The 22266-nt window shown below is 37.6% G+C and overlaps 3 protein-coding genes across 5 annotated transcripts in view; 2 read left to right on the top strand and 1 right to left on the bottom strand.

Moving 5' to 3' along the window:
• Positions 1 to 15599, bottom strand: part of LOC141431186 (rabankyrin-5) — a 69554-nt gene extending 53955 nt beyond the window's left edge. Inside the window, exons 1-5 of one of the 2 annotated variants that reach the window (XM_074092241.1) lie at positions 15365 to 15599; positions 14947 to 15252; positions 13488 to 13668; positions 11988 to 12088; positions 11043 to 11179 (exon numbers count right to left, since the gene is read on the bottom strand). In XM_074092241.1, the coding sequence (XP_073948342.1) occupies positions 11043 to 11179; positions 11988 to 12088; positions 13488 to 13668; positions 14947 to 15252; positions 15365 to 15368 (729 nt within the window). In that variant the 5' untranslated portion in view covers positions 15369 to 15599. Of the gene's footprint in view, positions 1 to 11042; positions 11180 to 11987; positions 12089 to 13487; positions 13669 to 14946; positions 15269 to 15364 lie in introns of those variants that run through there. The other variant, XM_074092240.1, reaches the window with a different exon arrangement.
• LOC141431185 (uncharacterized) lies at positions 1140 to 9310 on the top strand. 2 transcript variants are annotated; one of them, XM_074092238.1, is made up of 3 exons: positions 1140 to 1592; positions 5440 to 5607; positions 6912 to 9307. In XM_074092238.1, exons 1-3 carry the CDS (start codon positions 1547 to 1549, stop codon positions 7178 to 7180), a joined length of 483 nt encoding a protein of 160 aa, XP_073948339.1. In that variant the 5' UTR covers positions 1140 to 1546; the 3' UTR covers positions 7181 to 9307. The 2 variants fall into 2 exon arrangements, with proteins under 2 accessions (XP_073948339.1, XP_073948340.1); XM_074092239.1 differs by lacking the exon at positions 1140 to 1592 and adding an exon at positions 2394 to 2600 and having other exon boundaries at positions 6912 to 9310.
• Positions 15600 to 16042: 443 nt separating the features above from the next.
• Positions 16043 to 22103, top strand: Nipsnap (protein nipsnap). Its single transcript, XM_074092234.1, has 6 exons — positions 16043 to 16228; positions 16304 to 16486; positions 17571 to 17739; positions 18233 to 18366; positions 19732 to 19865; positions 20558 to 22103. Exons 1-6 carry the CDS (start codon positions 16173 to 16175, stop codon positions 20704 to 20706), a joined length of 825 nt encoding a protein of 274 aa, XP_073948335.1. The 5' UTR covers positions 16043 to 16172; the 3' UTR covers positions 20707 to 22103.
• Positions 22104 to 22266: the final 163 nt, after the last annotated feature.

The following is a 22266-nucleotide window of genomic DNA, read 5'->3' as shown; positions in this document are numbered from 1 at the left end:
GTGAGTCTCACGGTAGTTTCATGTTCAATAATTCTCAAGCAAACTTGGCCGTTATAGTTTTCCTTGAAAGTTTCTTCAAATTCGCTCGATTTTCATGAAAATTTGCACTTTAAATCTGAATATTTCACAAACAAATCACTGAATCGAACTACTGAATACTTATTTTTTTCGTAATGGCTACGGAATGTTCGTAATGACCCTATTTTGGGCGTGTCGGACACGCTCTTGGCCGGTTTTTTTTAATCCCAGAATTTAATTTCAACTGCTACGACCTAATAGTTCATGTAAGCGAAGCCACAGGTAAATCTTCCTAAAAACTTTATTAACCTTCGACAAGAGCGTATCTACCTAAGGGTGCACCAATTACTTTTATATGCGGACAAGAAATTTTGTTTTACTTTCATTATAAACATTTTTGCTTTACTCGTTGAAATTGGCACAATAATGATGTTTTTAAATATAGTAAATATTATCAGGTCTGGCATTTAAAGGATATGACAAGCACCATTATCACTAATGTTTCACAAGCCTATAATGGGTTGCCGCAAACCGCAAAGTGGATATTGCTATAAAAAACATATAACACAGACGCTTTTGTAGAAATTAGCAATCATAATTAAATATTTTATTACACTGTAAAGCCACCGGGTAAATGATGATGTTGGTTCATAAATAAAAGGATATAAAGCATTGAACTCGCTCGAAATTAGCTTTTTAAATGTAAGAAGGTATGTATTAGAGGAACTTAAATTTATGAACGACGGCAACGTTTACGCAGACATTAGGAATCCGCTATTAATTTAGTATTCCCAGAACACCTGTCCATATCCATAACACCTGCAAACCACAACAAAGTGATCAATGAACTTTCCGCAGAGTCTGGAAACGTTCATTTTATATTTTAGAAGGCTTATTTTATTGAATAACGAACTAAAAGAGGCCAGACGACTCAAGATTACCTGATGAAATTTCGCGAACTTAATGCCAAGGTCAGATCAGGACGTTTCGTTGTTAATAAAACGTGATCTTAGCAGATGGTGCACAAAGTGAACGACCTCGAACGTTCACAATGTTGCAATTCAAAATTTTAGTATTTTAAAGACAATTAATGACAACCGTTGTGCATTTTACAAAGCGCAGTGTTATCTGTTGATAAAAATAAAAACAGCGCATCGAAGGACGTGGCAGAAAAAACGTATTAGCAAAAAGCAATCCGCAAAAGTTGGGCCGGTCTCAGGCCGGCGCCAGCATTGATCGAGTGATTCACAGTTCACAGTGCGCGGGCTTAAGAGCCGTATTCCGTCGATATTTGGACATGTCCCGTTTTGCCACTGGGCTGGCTTCCTGTGATTCACGACTTGAATGTGGAGGTGCCAATATCAGTCGGGAGCAGTGCCGACTCGGCCACATGCGTTGCGAACGCGCGGTTGTAAATACATACGGCGGTCAATGTTAGACAAATGTGTTTTTTTTTTCCTCCAAGATAACGGATGTATTTATTCATTAGTGGTGATTTATTGCTGTGTTAATAGATAGTTTTATAAATATGGAATTGACACTGTTTTTTATAACATTTTTGTGGACAGTAAAAAGTAAGTATTTTATCTATTTTACGATATTAAATTAAATTACTTACCACCTATTGGAACTCAAACGAAACATCTAGATTGAGTTATATTAAAGCAAAAGTTTAAAAATAACACAGAAGTTTTTTTTTTACGTCGGAGTACAAATTTACTTGATTTTAAAAAAGGGTCAATAATTGTGAAGTTCGAAGAACTTAAAATTCATATTGCATTTTGCACTCCATGTTTTAGCCAGGGTAGGTAATTTACCCAAACCTATTTAAGTACTTCGGCCACTCGACATCTTAACTTATAGAAGTTTACAAAATTAAATTTATTTCAAAATCAGTACGTTAGTTAGTTAGTTATGCTTCGTTTTTTTAGCATTAGGTACAAAAAGGGTAAACAATCTTGACGCGTCTTTTTATTAAAAAACGTTTTAAAAAAAATAGTAACTTATTATGATACCAAAAGCATGTAAATGATTAAGTATATGCCCTTGCTAATTGTTAGGTACATATTTGCTGTGACTTATTTTTCAAGTGTTTTTCAATAAAAAGACACATCAAGATAGCTTAACTTCTTTCTAATGCTAAAAAAACGAAGTATAGCGGTCTTGCTTTTGGCAATTTTTTTATGATAATTAATTAGTTACCTCAAGGATTTGATAAATACAGAGCAAATAATAATACAGAAAAATGGGCATACAAAGAAAACCATTCAACAACCTCGCCATATGGAAAAAATAACGGATCCAATGGATCGGATCGAAAAATCAGCAATACCAATGCGTATTGTAGGTCGTAAAATATTTTTATCTTTATCAACAAATCACTATCAAAGTATTTCAACACGACGCATATGGCTACATATCAATAGATTTGTCGCGGTAGGCGTTAATCAAGGCTAATCCAAACCAAAAGTCCAATTTACATTCAATAGTGGGATCCGTGGCTCCATAGACAGAATATAAATATGACATTTTCGACGATGAAGCTACTAGATAAGTGCTGACCCAGACAGTGTAAATAAATTGTAAGTACCGGCTAAATGAACTAAACGCGAAATTAATTGAGTTATTTTTCCTTCAATTTAGGAAATAACAATATGTGAGAACTACGGTTAGTATAAATAATACGATGAAATCAGTCATAGTCGCGGGCGACTTCTTCCGAAAATCTACTATACCAGAGCAAATACACTTTATAAATCAGGAATTACTTAGCAGATAGTGACAACAGGAAATTGTGAACCACTAACCTCGAATCTATATGATTGAGCGGTCAACTAAACACGATAAAAGAAAATATTTTTTCCGCAATTTGTACTCTAAATTATTATCATAACGTCTTGTCCCGTCATTGTATGAAATTCGGTAGTTTGCATAATGACAGCGATGTTAAACAATAACATTGTATTGTATGCAGATGCTTCGCATTCGCATTACGCTGCTGCTATACAAAAGCATCTCTCTGTATTTTAACATAGGTTAGGTACCTATGTATTTTCCAAGAAACTTGTTGTTTTTGTTAAAAATGACATTCTTAATACAATATTTTTTACTGACTGTACTTGGTTGTTATCCTAGCTACCCAGGCTATACCTATATCCAGGTACCAAATCTCAAGTCAATCCGATCAATGGAAGCAAGTGATACTCTTTTTTTTTTTATTCGACTGGATGGCAAACGAGCAAGTGGGTCTCCTGATGGTAAGAGATTACCACCGCCCATAGACACCTGCAACACCAGGGGGATTGCAGATGCGTTGCCAACCTCTAGAGGCCTAAGATGGGATACCTCAAGTGCCATGTAAGTGTTATGTGTGTGTGTATTCGACTACCAAAATTTGAAGACAACTTACATGCAACTGACTGTATCATCATCATCATCCCAGCCCATGTTATACCTCCCACGGCTGTGCCTCTCAGAATGAGAACTGTATACATACGAACAATAGTAAGTAACAAAAAAAACTGAATTAGTGACAAATACATCAACATAAAGAGCTTGTATTATCTTTTAAACTGGGTCAACCCTTGGAACACTTCCCACAGTGCCCACTAACGAAAATACGAGACCGAACATTTCATTTTTCTAAGATTTTTTTTTCTGAAATATTTTGTTTCACAAAATGTTGTATCACATTAGAAAGTTTCCGTAACGCAAGTACAGTTTGGAGTTAGGTTCGTAATTACCCTAATAAGTGGCAGGTCAGTCAACTCGCGCGCGCAACAAAATCAGGTGCATGCCAATGCGCGCACTTCAAATTTAGACTCCCTAATAAACTGCATGGGTCCATTATACTTTTGACTGTGGTTCCAATACGAAAATAAAATAAAATAGGGCAAAGTATAAAGTAAAATGATATTGTACAATTTTACCACCCCTTTGTTAGGTATAATAAATTGGAGCAGCAGTGCCTGCACTGTTGTGTTTCGGCGTGGAGAGTAAGACAGCCGGTGAAATTACTGGCACGTGAGGTATCCCATCTTAGGCCTCTAGGTTGGCAACGCGTCTGCAATACCCCTGGTGTTGCAGATGTTTATGGGCGGTGGTGATCTCGTACCATCAGGAGACTCACTTGCTCGTTTGACATCCAGTCGAATAAAAAAAAATTGGAATAGTTTATACAAAGAAATGGCATCTATAATGAGACTGACCTGTTGGCTTGGTCCAGTGGCGTTGAGGTTCAAATCCTAAAGAAGACAGAGTCAAATAAGGTTTAAAAAATTTGGCTGGGAGTCCGGTGTGAGCGTTTCTTTGTCTGTATATTTGTTTATGGATACAAAATGGGATTTAGCCTTTTATTACGATCGCGTTTTGCTATCTTAGCACAATGTAGGCACTGGAGAGAATATACATGAGACAGATAAGCCTTATTCATCATCATCATCAATCTGCTGTACGACGTCCACTGTTGGATATAGGCCTCCCACATCATAAGCCTTTAAGCTTTAGACAAGGATAAGCCTCCTTGAGTAGGTAGAATTTAAATCTAACGGCCAGTGTCTATTCTATTATGGTTTTGCATATTCCTTTTTTCCTTATACGAGTAATAACAGAGTATAATCGACAGATGTGGTACTGAAATTATATTATTAACGACTTTTTGCTAAGGTAACAAGAGCGGTGTAACACTTTGAGCACCGCAACCGTTCATGCACTTCTGTTGTTGATTTACACGACGTGACAAGGTGCAAGAACGATCAGTTAAAAGTGTCAACGGCGTACTATCGAGCATTTTGAATCTTGACTCACCGTAGAACGTTCTAAGAATAAATTGTACAATGAATTTCGCACGCAATCCCTACTGTGAAACCCACACAGATTTCAAGCCTCAGATTGCTGTCATTGCAAGGTACGCAAGAGACAGGACGTGAGTAATGTTTAGGGGTCCGTAAATCATAAGGAAAAACTGGACTCTTACTTATACGATCAGTTTGCTGTCCGTCTGTCAATACCCTTTTTCTCAGTAACGCGTGGAAGCTGAAAATAATATAAAATTCTCCGGTCTGCTACCCCTTGAAGCAGTGAAATAGGGTACACCTAGAGGGTACTTTTGGTTGTCTGGTCGGCAAACCCAGTAAGAAAAATCTGAAAATCTTAATTTTTCATGTCTGCCTGTGTCAGTAACCATCTGAAATGATCCCACACTGCATCCATTTTGCTAAGGAGAAGGGCTCGCTAACACTGTATATTCATTCATAGATACCAATAAATTTGTATGGAACCCTTACTACCTGAAACCGACTCGCATTTGCCTGTTTTTTTTTCGCTTATCGCGTCTCTCTTACTGCGGTTAGAAAGGAACGCACTGAGCGTTATAGCTAATTGCGTTCTTCGAACTGTACCTATATTAATACTTTGTTCTAGTGTCATCGGGTATACGCTGCTACCTTTGCGATGCTGAATATTCGATGCACCGCCGCATCGAGGTCTGTGATAATTTCAACGCCAGCACCGCCGAGCGGTTCATCACTGAGTGTCCGCGATCCACAATGTGCAGCAAGAGAGTGACCACGTTCGATACCGGGAGTGGACGTAAGTTGACAAGACTTAGCAACTAAATCAAGGGCTTGGTGTCCAAGTCAGTGTAAAGTGTTTGAGCTGACTACGAAGCTTGAGGCCCCGGGTTCGATCCCCGGTCGCAGCAGATATTTGCATGAAAATACGAATGTTTGTTGTCGAGTATTGGGTCTTTAATATGTATTTAATGCTAGGTTTACATGAATTTAGTACTTGTCGTTAGTATTAAGTGATTTATTTATTTATTTCAAAGAAACTTACACAGTATAACAGTTAAACACTAAGGCACTGCTCAAGACAAACACTGAGAAGAGAGAAAGAGATTGAATGACAATCCAACAAAACAACAATTTATAAATAAACAATTAAAAAAAAAAAGGTATAATACAAAACAAAACATGTAAACATTTTTTTTGATTAGGGACTTGTCTGCAGTATGACAAGTAGCCGTCTACACATTGGCATTAGAAAATAGTATTAGTATATAGTTAGTAGCTTTCTAACGTCATAATGATTTTTTTCTAGATATAAAAGTGGGAAAATAAAGTAAACAAAACACTTCAGCAGCTTTGATTAATCCAATTTTTAGATGGGGGTAGGCAACTTTCGCTTAGTAAACAGGACCGGGTTCAAACCATTTGCATTTGCAGTTGCACTAATACTAAGCACTCATACAATATGTCTAGTATCAATGATTAGCTACTAAGCTCGTGTAAATCCAGCATAAGTAAAGTACTCTATTTAACGGCACTATAATAGACAACGGATAAATATTTAAGGGATTCCCGAATTGAGTCACTACACTATTTCTTCATCCAGGAAAACAGCAAAGGTACCTAACATGTAGGTGGCAATTCCAAAATGCAAAATTAATGTTTCGTTGTACATAGACCATGTTTATTATTACTGCAAAAGGAAAAAAATATAAATTATTACTTGCTCAAGTACCTACCTACCTACGTAGCTTTCCACATCCGTTATTATAAATAACTAACTATAATTAATTACTGTAAATATTGTAAATTTAACTACATCATATTCAACACTTAATTTATTTTTCAAAGCCTTGCCTTAGCTCCACAGAGGTTGAGAGAGATAGCGTTCATGGTTCAAAATAAAATCATTTAAAGTTTTTATACGTAGTAGGTACTACGGTAGCGAGCTAAATAAAACATCGTGAGGAAACCTACGCAAACCTACGAAGCAATCTTGGATGAGAATGATACATATTATTTAAGTGTCAAAGTTTTGTTTTTGATTTCTAATCTTTGTCGTATTTCTACAATAACTAGGTAATATATGAAGTAACATATTTTCAGTATCTACAAGAGGCATCCAACGGGGCTGTGCTTTTCAAACAACTGAGGGAGAACAAATAAAGGTAAACAGAGGATGGGAGGTCCTCAACAAAGTCTACGAACCATACGAAGAAAAATGTATCGACGATCCGAGCAACGGCGATAGAGTTACCAAAACCGTTCTCTGTTATTGCAGAGGCGACCTATGCAATAGTGCAACGAAAACACCGGTGCTACACGCAACTTTACTGCTGACATTAGGAAGTATATTACTAGGAAATTCTTTATAGGCCAACTATAGAAATAGGATGTTGTTATTCAATAAATACTCCAAAGCATTTATTAGTTTTGTAAACGCATAAAATGTATGGGTCTACCTATAGACGGGTGTCTGGTCTAACCTCCTATATGAATATCCACTTTAGATACACAGGCTAAAGTGGTTATTCCAATTTCGTAAATACAGATATAGGTTCAGTCAACTTGAGTCAGAGACCCGCCGCTATATAATATATGCTGCCAATAATAATAAGTGAATTAGTGATGTCTATTTTGTTAAGTGTGTGTTTTAATTGTTCAAAGAACAAAGTGTAGCTTGTACCTTTTAGGTGTACATTAGTTCGCTAGCAAATTTTTGTCTTCTCGAAGTTATCACTATTCTTATAAGCTGAAGTTAATGGTTTGTGGTGGTTGTTAACATTAGTTGTCAAAAAGTCACGGCACGTCACGGCTTGTGGCATCTGCTACACACAAACTCGTAACCCACTCGTTGTTCGAATCCTATGTTGCACGATTGATCTGTTACGTGTTGCCGTTTGTAGATAAGACCTCTAAATATTGTTAAATTAATTAGTTAGATTGTCGGTTCGGCAGATATACCTAATACTTTTGTTATAATTCAGTCATTATATTTTTAGAAATCATACAATTTTATATTTTGATGTAAATGTCCGGTTGCAGACTTTTAATAACACCAAAGCTTGATTACAAACTTTGATTTGTGGTAACCGAAAGTATTAAAAGCAGATAAAGTAGGTATGAACATTATAAATGTATGGTAGGTATTTAAATTTATTTATCTGTCACAAATCCCTGTGGCATTGAATATGTACTTTTAAATTGTAGGAATATGTTTATGTAAGTAAAGAGCATAAAGACCAAAGGTAAAAAAGCTTAATTATTAGTAAAAGAAAAATATTATATTGTTTGAATGTTGTACTTTTTATTACCGTAATGGTCACGAGCCCTGGCTGTGCAATACAATAGCTGTATAGCAAACAAATGTTTATTATTTCTAACCTTTTATTTAACCTGCAATTTTTGCAAATGTCATATCGTGCTACCATAGATGGGATGCGAATGAAAGTACGGTCGGAAAAAATCTCGTAAATAGGTATAATTTTAACTTTGTATATACTTAATCAAAGCTAATAGCATTTACATACATTCATTTAATTTAATAAACTAATTACCACGTTGTACCTATTCTGACCATACGCCAGGGAATTGGGTTATTTTACTGGCGTATACATGCAACCACATATGAATGCGATGTGACTGGATCGACAACACAACATCCTAAAAACCTAAAATTATAATGGGTCATTATGTTGTCCTACAAATACAAAGTATCAGTTGACGTCCGCTGATGTATTTAAGTGCAAATATACCGAACGATAATGACAGTGTAAATGACTGCTGTTACGTGTCACAAACTGTTTTACACTGTACATTGTGTTACGGTGATGGCAACACGATCTAGTCGAATTACCGTCATTACGACGCCCATTTTAAGGGGTCCATAGTCAAAATAGCAAAAACAAAAACCTTATAATTTCACCATGCCCATCTGAGGGCGGCTTAGTTCAGACAATCTTAGCATGTAAAAATCGTAAATTTTTTGCGTGCCTGACATGTACTTGGGCAGTTCTTAAAATTTAACATTGAGTAATAATTATATACTTACTTAAAAAAACACCTTTTCCTCATCAATAAGAAAATCAACCTAATACAAAGCGGTTGTACAATCACAATGAGCTAGGTATACGGTAAAAATAATCGAAAATAAGCAAACACAACTACAGATAACAAAAGGAACGTCAGAATCATCAGTATCTTTGGTCCATACCATACATCCTATATTATGTAGGTACATATAGGGACATATGTGGGGTATCAGTTTTATTAATAAGATGACATACATGACGTAGTCAGTAGAGGTACGAGATACACGATAAAAAGAGAAACAACTTGAATATATGACTGTAGGCAAATTAGAGCTGTGTGATCGGAATTACACTTTATAGAGCCGTAGTGGGAGTCGTTTTATTTGAATGAGATTGCGGAGAGACTTCTGTCCGTGTACATGTACTATGATGAATTCTTCAGTATTGGCGTGAGTTTTTTTATGTATATGATAGAGGACAAACGAGCAGGTGGGCCACCTGATGGAAAGCAATCACCGCCGACCATGTGTCCCATAACATGCCAGCTGATTTTAAAGTTCAAAATTTCAAGTTAGTTAAGATAGGAAAATTCTATTTGACAGTTTCACATACGTATATTGTGTTAGTACTTCGCCATGGCAACTACCGCCAGTGTCGTGAATAACAGAACCTGATTGGCGAAATGTCTGCAGTTGTCATCCATATAAATGCGAAAGCGTGTTTGTGTGTTTGTCCGTCTTTCACGCCGTAACGGATCGACGTGATTTTTGGCATAGAGATAGTTTATGGGCCCGAGAGTGACATAGGCTACTTTTTATCCCGGAAAAATTCACAGTTCCCGAGGGAACAGCGCGCGATAACCGAATACCACGCGAGCGGAGCCGCGGGCAAAAGCTACCAACCAACCATTGTTTATATATATATATATATATATATATAAACAATATTGGTCAACGCATCCCTCCCACTTCATTGTGACAAGGTTCCACGTTAACCAAATTGGTTGACTGTACATAGATATAGTAAACCTTGACAGTCCAAAAAGACGTTAAATTAGTTTTGAGCCTTCAAGGTCATCCTACTAATATTATAAATGTGAAAGTTTGTGAGTGAGTGAGTATGTTTGTTACTTTTTCACGCTTAAACGGCTGGACGGATTTGGATGAAATTTGGCGGAAAGTTAGTTTATAACCTGGATTAAAACATAGGATACTTTTTCTCCCGATATTCCCACGGGATAGGGATAAAATCTCGAAATAACAACCGCTAGGCTTAGAGTCATGAAATTTGGTATGTAGGTAACCACAACACAACCTCAATGAAGACCACGATATAAATTTGGAAATTGCAATTGCAACTACCAGACCGAATAGTTTACGCGTGCGAAGCCGCGGGTAAAAGCTAGTTACTCATAAAGCTTAGCGTAGGTGGGTGGATCAACTATTTCTTATTGTTATTCTGTCCCGTCAGCGAGGGGATAAAAGTAGTACAGTTTAATAGAAGAAATGTTGTGTCACATTAACTTTGTCTTTTTCACTCGTTGCTGTAGTTTGGTCAGACCAATTATAGGAGGGGCTTAAAACTATCACAAAAATGCATGTTTGGCAAATTTTTTTTTTTTTTTTGGTAAGTATAAACTTAAGAAGCCGTGGTGGCCGAGTGGTTTGACCTATGGCCTCCCAAGCAGAGGATCGCGGGTTCAAACCCCGGCTGGCACCTCTTTGTTTTTCGAAATTCATGTGCGGAATTTAATTTGAAATTTATCACGAGCTCTACGGTGATGGAAAACATCGTGAGGAAACCTGCACAAACCTGCGAAGCAATTCAACGGTGTGTGTGAAGTTCCCAATCCGCAATGGGCCCGCGTGGGAACTACTGCCCAAGCCCTCTCATTCTGAGAGGAAGCCTGTGCCCAGCAGTGGGACGTATATAGGCTGGGATGATGGTGATGAAGTATAAACTTATGTTTTAAAGAGTGACTCAGGAGACTGAAACTACAGCAACAAGTGACAAGATAAAGTTAATCGACCCAGGTACGTATCAAGCTAGCAGCGGATTGTTTTCCAGAACTGGACGACTTCTTTTTTTTTACATAAAACTGACCATGATTGACCCCTATCTCACCTGATGCAAAGAGCAGATGAGGCCAGAGGTAGTTACTTAGTGCACCTATTTCGCGTGGTCTGTAGAATATTAAAGTACTCACATTGGCATGGTTCTCGACGAGGCAAAGGAACACGACGTCTTCCCTCAGCAGCCTGACGGCGCCGTGCAGCGGCTGAGGCGTTTTACTCTTCAGCATGCGATACAAAAGCGCTGACGACATGTGTGCGAAGTCGTCGCCTGCATGGGAAGGGTTTTTGTTTTAGCAAAATAATTTACCAGCCATGTGCGCGTCGTATCTCGTACATTTAGGGTTCCATACGAAATATAGAATATAGGCATCCAAATGGCAGTTCTTTGCCACGCATTTGACCGCAAATTAAGTTGGTTGCAAGAGCCTACTATAGCTGACGCAGTTTGCACGGAGCGGGTGGACGCCTATTGCAAAATAGTATGAGCAGCGCTAAAAGCAAGCCGCTCCGTGCGACAGCTAGCTTTGATCCTAACGCACCTAGTGCCCTAGACGGCTACGACCAGGACCAGTGGCCCCAACAACCAGGATAACTAAAGAAGCGGCCAGTTGACCGTTGCGTCCTGGTGCGCGACGTTCATATGGTTTCTTTAATTAATCTTGTCGTTGCGGCCACGGGTCGTGGTGGCCGAACAGTGCGCAAGGTGCCTTATAAAAAAACTAGCTGTATCCCACGACTCCATCCGCCTAGAATTCGTTTATTGGTTTATCCCGCGGGAACTACGGAGTAAAAACAATGCTATGTCCTTCCCCGGGAATAAAACTATCTGTATACCGAATTTCATCTAAATAGGTTTAGTAGATTCAGAGATTACCCCCAACAACCTGACAAACCAACAGACTACCCCTTTTTAAAAACATTTATTTATTTACTCAACAACCTTTAAACAACGTTACTCAATGGGCTAGTTTACAATTTATTTTCGCGACCCCATTTTGCTGAATGGTAACAGTATGTGCACAAATATTGGGATTTCCTGCGAACTATGCAAACATAAAGAATCAGTATTTAAGTACCTGTGAGGTCATCCCAGTGAGCTGATATCAGTCCGGAACAGTGCTCTTTCAGAGCTGATGCTCCAATCTCATCTGCTGCCGAATAGAACTTGACACATGTCCTGAAAAAATGCAATTATCACCAACTAAAACCATATGCTGGCATGTTATCACATTCATTCATTTTATAACACTTAAATCACAGTTTAATGGTAACCTGCTTGACTGACTACTTCATCATCAGACCCTGGACAGTGGACACCAACTAACTACACATCCTAACTGCTCTCTGACCAAAACCTGAATAACATTTTTGGTCAAAGTACACCCTGCAATGATTGCAACAAGCCTGAACATGGCTTGGTTATGTTTTTCTTTCATGGAGTTCCATTGCCTAGGTTCTGGCTCCATCATCACATCAGTTTGTTGGTACCATGTTATTATTTTGTCATCAGAACTGCATATAATGCCAAGTTTCATGCCAATACCAAAATAAGAAGTGGGTGAAAATAAAGTTATTAGATTCTGATAAATACTTCAATATAGATTTTGTTGTTGCTTGTACAACAATACCGCGTAGGTCAAAAATTGGCTATGTGACATTTTATTATACCATTCAGTAGATTTTTCGGTAGATGTTAAATTTTTTTAAAAACGTTTCTGCAACTGTTCTTATTCTTATTGTGACCAATTTTTGATTTACGTGGTATTGTTATAAAGGCTGACCAGAATTATAAAAAATCCCACCATATTGCGGAAAACCAATTGCACTGGTAACACTATATTCAAATGTCATATTCTGTCTATTGCTGTCAAAGTTCATTAACATTGTTTGCGCGTGGTATTTTTAAGTGTTATTTTTTTGTGTTTAAAATGCTAAATTTTGTGATTATAAAAGTATTTGTCAGAAAAAGTCTGAAAAAAATATTCCTTTAAATAACATCACCCACACTGTTGTCAATATGACTGGTAGGTATTTTATAGTAAGGGTAAAGAATGTTGCACTATAAAACATAGAAGTGCTGCCCTCGCATCAGGTTTTTTATATTCCTGATCAGCCTTTTAAGCATAGCTCGGACAGGTCACCACAAAACAATCACAACACGGTAAATACGGTAATGGACCAAGATTCATGAAGTTGTAATATGTACAGTATTATTTAATTATATTTTTCAATTACATTTATAATGACAACCCAAAAATTACCATACCCACTTATTAACCGTTTCTAAATTCACCATATTTTAAATATTAGAAATAACCAAAAGTAAATAATTTTACTAATTTCAACTGTGACAAAACTGTTTCAGGAATACCACTGACAAAACTATGACAGATATGTAACAAAAAAAGGTCAAATGTTAAATTAAGATAATATCCACTTTGCATAATCAGAATCTCAGGTAGGTATTATGACTATTGAATTTTATTCTAGTTCAATATCTGTTTTTGCGATGACCTATCCAAGCTATGTATATGAGTGTCATAAAATTCATGTATTTCAAAATCTTGTATGCATACCTTACTCCTACTGATGCTATCAGTGCCTGTTCACATTTGCCCACTAAACCGCTGAGCTTGAAGTTGGCTGCTGATTTCATCAGATGCAATGCAAACATGTCTCCCCGAGTCAGGTCCACCACATCAGTATAGATCCACTTGAGGAGAGCTGCACCAACATCATCAGGGAGAACTGACCAATCTATTAACAAAAGATAAAATTTTAGCAAAAGAAGTTTAAATGTACAAGTGCTTCCCATTTGATCCATAGATCTGTGACGTCATGGTACAAAACAGGATTTATTTACCCAAAATTGTTCTATAGAACTACATACTAGCTTTTCACCCCAGCTTACTTGCCAGTGACGCACTAGAACAAAGTGAGACTTCTCTTTTCCGATACTGTTCAAGTGTCCAGTGAGTGTTTGGTTGGGTTGTAGATTTTTGTTAAGAGTGATTTCAAGAACAAACAGCTCCGTTGTGGCTGCGATACAGAGCATTTTGGCCAGATGAAATTTATTTAGTGATGGAAACTTCCCTCTATTAGCAAGCATCTCTAGAGGCAAGTCTGTTGAAATACAGTGGATTCCTTCTCATGTAGGGTTGGTAGGAAATGAAGCAGTGGATAAACTTGCGAAAGCCGCTGTAATGGATGGCTCTGTAACAGACACTGTTCCCTTTTCCAGTGAACTTATTCCCAAAATCAAAAGAAGAAGTTTACAGAAGTGGGAATACCATTTTGGTGAGCAGTGTGTATCCAGGGGTGTAGGGGTCTGGTACAGAACCATCCAAGCTAGTCCCATGTGGACACCTTGGTTTGACTCTGCCAACCTTACAAGAAAAGTGTATCTGCTTTCAGGGTATGTTCCGGACACATCCCAACAAACAAATTCTTACACTTGATGAGAGTTAAACCATCACCTCTGTGTGAGATTTGCTGGAAGGTAGATTACTTGTCCCATTTGTTGGTGGAATGTGCTCGGAACTCAGACTTGAGGAGAAGGGTACTTGGGGGTTTGGGCCCCATGCACAATGGCCAGGTCAATTTTTTCCTAGCTTAGATAAGCATAAATAGACTACTCGCTTTTTAGTTGTTAAATGTCTATTGCACAGAACAAATAAAAAAATATTTTTCTCAGTTATTCTATAGAACAACCTGCAATACAGCCATATCATTTTGTTCCACAGCATATCAGTCCTATAGAACAAATGATAATCTGAAAGTCTAAATGTTCTATGGAATAATTTGGAAATTAATATATTATTTTGTTTAATGATGTCACAGTTCTATGGAACAAATGGGAAGCACTCAAATGTGCATGTCAATAATGAATGAGTTGATTTTCCTTCTAGTGTTTATTATTTACAAACTAAATGCAACCTTCGACTTAAAAAGACAATGTGAATGAAATCGAAATAAGAGCTTATAATCAGTTACATTTTAGCATATTGGTTTCAAAATAAAATTTCATAGACCTACCCAACTCATCTAAATTCTTCAATGCATCTTGGTTCCAATCATCTGATCTAGCACACAACACAAACTTGTGCCCCGGCATAGACTTGTTCTGGAGTTTAATTTTGATATCAGAGTAGGTTTCCCGGCCATAGAGAGTAGCTACGGTCATGAGAAGCCGAGCGACAAAACTCGTCTCACTCAGGTCGCCTGCAGACGCTGCTGCGAGCGTGTATTTTCGTTCCACCTCCGCACAATGGCTTTGCAGCTTACTGTATTCTTCCTTCAGCAGCGCCAAATGCTGCTGAAGCTTTGTCACCTCGCTGGATGCTGCGCAAACAAACATAGTCGAAGTTACAGTTAGTCGCTACACCGCCCACCATTGTAAAACAACTATCAAACTTCGTCGCAAATGACTCTCGATTTTATTGAGACTACTCACCCATGACGAGGCTTTGTTGATGCTTATAGCGGCAGGGCCAGGAAGCGTGCAACACTTTTTACTATATTTTTTCAGCAATGTAAAAAAGATTAACGCTAATTGGAAAATGACAAATTGACAATCGTCAAAGCAGACGGACGGAACTGTCAGTCAAAAGTCAAAACGAGGAAATTACAATCCGTTTTACATATTAAATGATATCGCAATCGCAACACTTGATGATGATCCGGTTCTTATTCAAACCTTATGTAAGTTATCCTAATAATATCACAGAAAAAAGAAATTTTATTTCAAATTATGTGAGATGTTAGATTAAAAAAGAATTTCGTTCCGTTTAACACTTCTACTTACTTATTACTTATTTGGCACGTCATTATACTTAGTCGTAAAACGTAATTTTGCTCGGAATGGAACGAGATTTTTTTTTCTTTTTTATATGCCCGAATTCTGTGTTTTTAGTAACAGCAGTAACTTAAACGTAAAATAATTTATGAATAATTCAAGTTGCTCTATCTGTAGATTAAGTAAAATTGTATTATGAAATATGTGTAATTCATTCAATGATCAAAAAGCAAATTCAAAAGTAATGAAGTAATAAAAATAAATTTGCTGTTCTCTTCATCTTTCATCTGTCAATGTTAAAATATTGGAAATACTCAATAGATGTCGCTATCCCTCCAAAAATATACAGGATTTCATTCAGATAACCTTCAAGTGATTTTGTCAATTGAATTGATAACAAGTATCAGAGTACAGCTTCAAGTGCAGAAGTTGTTTTCGGAGTGATTTGTTTTATATTTACATAAAAATGAGTTCTTTAAATAGAGTATTAAGTTTGAGTTCGTCAATTCCGAAGAATGCGAGGTATTTTCCTAAGTTTTTCACAAGTGTCCCGGTTTAATTTTGGAACATTGTGTATAGTGGAAGTTATTTTTGTAGATTGATCAGTACGAGTGGTGCGAGACTAAATGCTGAAGATGGCTGGTTATCAAAGCTGTTGGTGCGGAAGATAGAGCCTACGAAGGAGTCCCACAGTCGTATGCTCAGTGACAAGGAGATCGTATATGCACTACATACGCACAACATTAGGCCCGACTCCGTGGATAAATATTTGAAAAACTAGTACGTATGCATTACCTATCTTACATAAGTAGCCTACCGACAGTAACGTCAGTTGGCGCCCGGTAAACATGGCTATTATGCAACATTTTGCAAATAGACCATAGCTGTTTTGTTAGATCGGCGAGGGCGATAACTTATCGAAATTGTTTACAATCACGTTATCGGGAGGTCCTTGACCCCAGAGCAACTTGTTCAACCACATAGCTTCACCATGGAAGTGGGAAAGAAATACCTATTATCTTGATAGCCAATAATGTTAATTTATGTTTCCACATAACTAAAACAAGTGCTACTGAAGTCAGTAATTTGGACTGACATTCAGCAAACAAAAAAGAAAATTTACACATCTCAATGTAATATACTACATTCATCATTCCATATATCATTAGATATATTTAACCATATTATATTGAGGGGCTATTTTTGGTAAGTATGTAAATTGAGTATTATTTAATATTTCCTTTCATAGTTATATTGTTTAGGTCTCTAAATATAATAAGTAACAATTTAGAAACATCAGAAAATGATAAAATGGAGTATTAGGATGAGTTTAAACCCTAAATTCCTCAGCCAATGTTCAAAAAAATTACATTAAAAATTTAATTGAAAACAAACTATGCATTAAATCAATCTTTTTATACTGGTAAAAAAAATATAATGGGGTAGCTACCCTTATTTGCTAGACAATTTTTTTCAGGAAAATTTGTATTTTCTGCCAAATCATTAACTTTGTCTGGTTGTAAAAAAATACTCTGCATATATATTAATATGGTATCACAGAGCTGATCTGATGATGGATCTGGAGGCTAGGCACTAGAACTCGAAGACAAAACTACATAACCTAGTGGTTCTGTTTTATTTATTTATTAACACACAATACATAATTACTTGTACTATTACTTATTCTGTGACATAATATACAATAAATAACAAACACATCATTAGTGTTATTTCTTGTTACAATTGTCTTAGGGTATACCTACTGTGACCAGGGTCTGATGATGAAGCAATCAGGCAGGTTTACCAATTGATTTACAATTAATTAAAGTGGGTTTTTAGTTTTTTAAACCATTTTTTTTTACAGCAAAACATCAGCCGAGTTTATCCATTCGCGCAAATCTGAGCTTGGCTGTGAGCTGGTTGGGTCATGGACGGTGTCAGTGGGAGACATGGACCAAGCCCTACACCTGTGGCGCTATGTTGGGGGCTTCGAGAAGATAGACAAAGCCAAGATTTTATTCAAGGAGTCTCCTGTAAGATATCTACTACTTTTTTTTCTATTTTTCCATTAGGGCTTCTTAGCTTTCTGAAACTGACCATATAAAAAGGAAGTGTTCTTTTTCTCAGTTCAATTTTTTACTGCGCTTTGTAATTTTTTTAAGTCTATGTGCACCAGGGCCCCATGGGCCCAGGGTCTCAAAGCCTACAGGTATAAAATTTTATGTTGAACCTAGACCATAGTATTTTGCTTATTTGTTATTTTCGGTTGCTTCTGCTGCTGCGCTAGCTTTTCTTGTGGTTCTTTGAACCTGTGATGAAGATATTGCATATTAAATTGAGTAAGGCTTTTCAATTAAAAACACAAAATTGACACTAGTTTAAACTTAGTACATATTGTAAAATGCTTATGAAGTTATGAGAACTGGGAAGACACAAAATACATTCTTGTGACTTTTCCCTGCTTGGCCCTCTCCTGTTTTTTTTTTATTTACTCACATACTTAATTTCACTTGTCGCAATTCTCAGGAATATTCGGCTTTGGAGAAGGAGCGCGGCAACTTCGTCCGCTCTCGGCACTTACAGTACCTGCTCGCTTTCAGCTTCTGGCCATCGGGGGAGCCCAGAACGCCCAACAATGTCTATGAAATACGGTCTTACAGGTAATAGCCGATTGATAAATCAATTTGGCCTCATCTCACTTTACATTAGGTGAGATAGAGGTCAAGCATGGTTATGTAAAAAAAATGAGTTTATGGAAATATTTCTATGTACCTGACTATTCACATCTCCAACAATTTGCTAGACGCAGGTATTACTAAAATGATGATGTAACATCTGTATGGTTGTGTTGCTCTGAAGATGAGCTCTGGAGTTCGAAACGCGTCAGTGTAGTGGTAATGGATTTGTGTGATTTTCCGGCATTAACTGAGCATACTGGTACAAATGATCTAATATTTTGTGTCACCATCTTCGGGTCTATCACCCTGTAATTTGTTAGTTGCGCTTTGATGTTTTTAGAAGAAAATCACACATTGACAGCACAACCGCCAGTATTAAATTATGGAAATAGTATGCAACCTCGCTAAAATTTTTAATTGGCGCATGTTGCAATCGCAACTTTTAGACTGGGCACAATAAATAAGGGATTTAAAAACACAAACACAACCTTAATTTAAAATTATAGTGTAATCGATTCTGAGCAAACTACTTTCTGGTTTTCAATTATTTAATCAACACCTTGTATGTATAAGTGTAGGAAGGTCTCGGGCGGGTCTTCATAATTTGACGTTTGTCATCCAACAAACGTACGTACGTGTTTGTGTGTATGAGTATCGTGAGGTCCGTTTGACAGTTGCATCATGTTTGTGATTGGTTATAGTACATTGTGTCTTAAGGGCGGTAAATAAGGAATTACGAACGAGAGTCTATTAGAAGCCCGAAGTCGAAGACTGAGGGCTTTAATGAGTCGATGTTCGTAATTCTAGTACCGCCCGTGCGACATACAATGTTTTTCATCACATTTGCGAGTAAAATTGTATATTTGTAAAAGAAAAACTAATATTTTGTCAAAAATTACCGATACCGCTGGCTGCGCTCTTGACAATCCACAGCATGTGCATGGCGTGCGTGTGCAGCGCGCGCACGGACCAGCAGCACGCCATGCAGTAACAAACTCATTGACCGACCTTGGGCTTCATCGGCTTCATGGCATGAAAATTAGTACGCGCAATGACTCATTTACAGACCACGGGTTTCATGACAAGCACATTAAGGTCGAGGGTTTTATTTGGGGGGTTACAACCAAGGTAGCCTGCATGTAATGACACTGTTTACGAGCAAGTGTGATGAAAAATAAGTAAATGAGCCAATCGCAAGCAAGACTGAAACGTCAAACGGACCTCACGATACTAACGCCATCTAGCGATATTTCTCCTGTCGAAAAATCCTCATTACGCCATGATCATGTTGGTTTTCCATTTAGCTATCTTCCACTAACACCGAAACTGTTAAACATTTGTTTGCAGCTTGAAGCCGGGCACGATGATCGAGTGGGGCAACAACTGGGCGCGCGGGCTGTCCTACCGCCGCGCGCAGAACGAAGCCTTCGCCGGCTACTTCTCGCAGATCGGACGACTGTACAATGTCCACCATATTTGGTGTAAGCAAAAAAAAAGTGTATTCTGATGTATTGCACCTTTTGACTGTTCTTATCATATGCAGTCACAGAAGCGTCCCTCATTTTATGAACGTAGTGGTAAACATAATAACACTCCTGTGTGCGTAACACGAACTTTTCCATGGTCGCTATCGGTGCCGTCAGTCACATACACTAAGATATCATGTAAGCATGAGCATTTAAGTTCCAATTGTGGTATAGTGACCAACCCGAGTGTTTGGACGTTTTTTGTGACAGTACCTGCATTAGAAAAAAAACCGGCCAAAAGCGTATCGGACACGCCCAAAATAGGGGAGTTGGATGAGAAAAAAAAAACATCCCCACTTTACGTCTATGGGAGGTACCCTAAAAAATGTTTTTTTTTGGATTTTTTTATTGTACCATTTTGTCGGCATAGTTTACATATATATCAGTGCAAAATTACAGCTTTCTAGCATTGATCCCTGAGCCAAGCCGCCGACGGACAGACAGACAGACAGACATGGCGAAACTATAAGGGTTCCGTTTTTGCCATTTTGGCTCCGGAACCCTAAAAAACAAGGCACAAGTCACATTCACTTCTATTTAGTTAGATAATAAGTCTTTGGTGTTTTTAAAACTGACATTGAATCTAAGGGAATTTCTTGACTGATTTCGAGCCATCTGTTGAATCTACATGTAATTGTGTTCCTCAGGCTACAAGGACCTCCAAGCGCGTCGCGAGACCCGCGAGAGCACATGGCGCAACCCCGGCTGGGACGAGTGCGTCGCATACACCGTGCCATTGATCCGCGAGATGCACTGCCGCATACTCGAGCCCACGGAGTTCTCGCCCACACAGTAAACGATACTCCTATGATAGCTAGCTAACTGTTACCGTAACCAGATAGACAAGGAAGGTTATACTTTAGGCCACGCATAGCCGCCGTGAGTTAGCGAGTTTGTGTTTTAGCCTCAAGCTGCTGCGACCGTATGTGGCCTGGTGTGTGACAAGTCTAAGGCCGTTTGTTCACTGCAGCTATCAGCGAGAACGAAACTACGATGCAAAAGCAGCGACACATACATTGACTATGGCCGCCTGTCCACCGCACTCCATGCTTCATGTATGTTGTCTCGTCCTCTTTGACGGCGGCGTTGGGCAAACTACCTAACCGTACCGACCAATTGGCCTATTCAGTGCTGCGGAAGACTTTAATGGCGATAAAAACCCATTTTTTTATGTTGCTGTGAACGCAGCGCGATCTTCATTTAAGTAAAATAGTTTTAGTTACGGTTGCAATTAGCTAGTGAGTACAGTCGCCAACACACTTCACTGGCCATTTGTGAATTTCGTCATAATTTGACAGAGCGGATGGACATGGATGGATGTTGATGATCGTAACCGGATCGATATTGCTAGCACATTGCCGAAACTTTATAAAACCAGCTGTATAGGCAGCTTTTTCTATATTAGCTCATTAGTTAATGACGGATTGAGCAAGAAGCGAAAACCAGACAAGATGTGCTAGTTGTACAGAGAAATCGCTTGGATGTTGTAGACATTTATTTCCATTTCTCTGCATCTTCTGGAATTAACAATTACTTGCATTTTAAGTTAATTTTTAAGGCGCAACAAATTAGCATTTTTACATTTATTTAATGAATCGATTGTTCATTCATAGTGATCTAAGGGGCGACCAAACAAAAATAAGCGAAACGAGTGGTTGAACCACTTTATTTGTTATATACTTTATGGTTATTTTAATTTTTAGAGCTTTTTTAAACACTGCCGTGTCGCATGCCCCAAGTTTTTACTTGCAATAAACGAGCATAATCCATTGCCGAGACTATGCGAAACTAGTCCAATTCGATGTAAATACTCTTAAATTCGGCTAAATTATTACGGAGCAAGGACTAGAGAGATTGAAACTTGCGCGATATCGTGAAGGTGTCAAATAGGCATGCATTTTATTTTTTATACAACATGAATTAAGTTCTACCTGAAGTGCAATTGTTTTGTTATTATGGTCAATGAAAATAATGCAATCCCGTTTATCTGTAAGCACAATAACCTTATAGTATAGTAAAAAAAAAACTTTTCTTTATCTGTCCTAAAATCGTCTGTAAGCTAAGCTCTAATGTCAAATATCTTAATATCACTATTATTATAAGTCTTTTGACTAATCGATATTGTTGTTTTTATACATATTTCTTTAGTTGCAAATCTTGGTTCACTTTGATTAGATGAAGTTTTCAAAGTAATCGATCGTTTTATTTTTCCTATTCGACGTAGGTATAAGAAGGAATAAAAAAATAAGTATACAATTTGATTTCTTTCTATTATTTTTATTTTCAGTTTGATTTTTTTCATTAATAAGATTATATTACAATATAATAATAATTATAATGATAATAATTATTAAAA

Source organism: Choristoneura fumiferana, chromosome 9, assembly GCF_025370935.1.
Source record: "Choristoneura fumiferana chromosome 9, NRCan_CFum_1, whole genome shotgun sequence".
Taxonomy (NCBI): domain Eukaryota; kingdom Metazoa; phylum Arthropoda; class Insecta; order Lepidoptera; family Tortricidae; genus Choristoneura; species Choristoneura fumiferana.
This window is presented reverse-complemented; position numbering and strand designations above follow the sequence as displayed.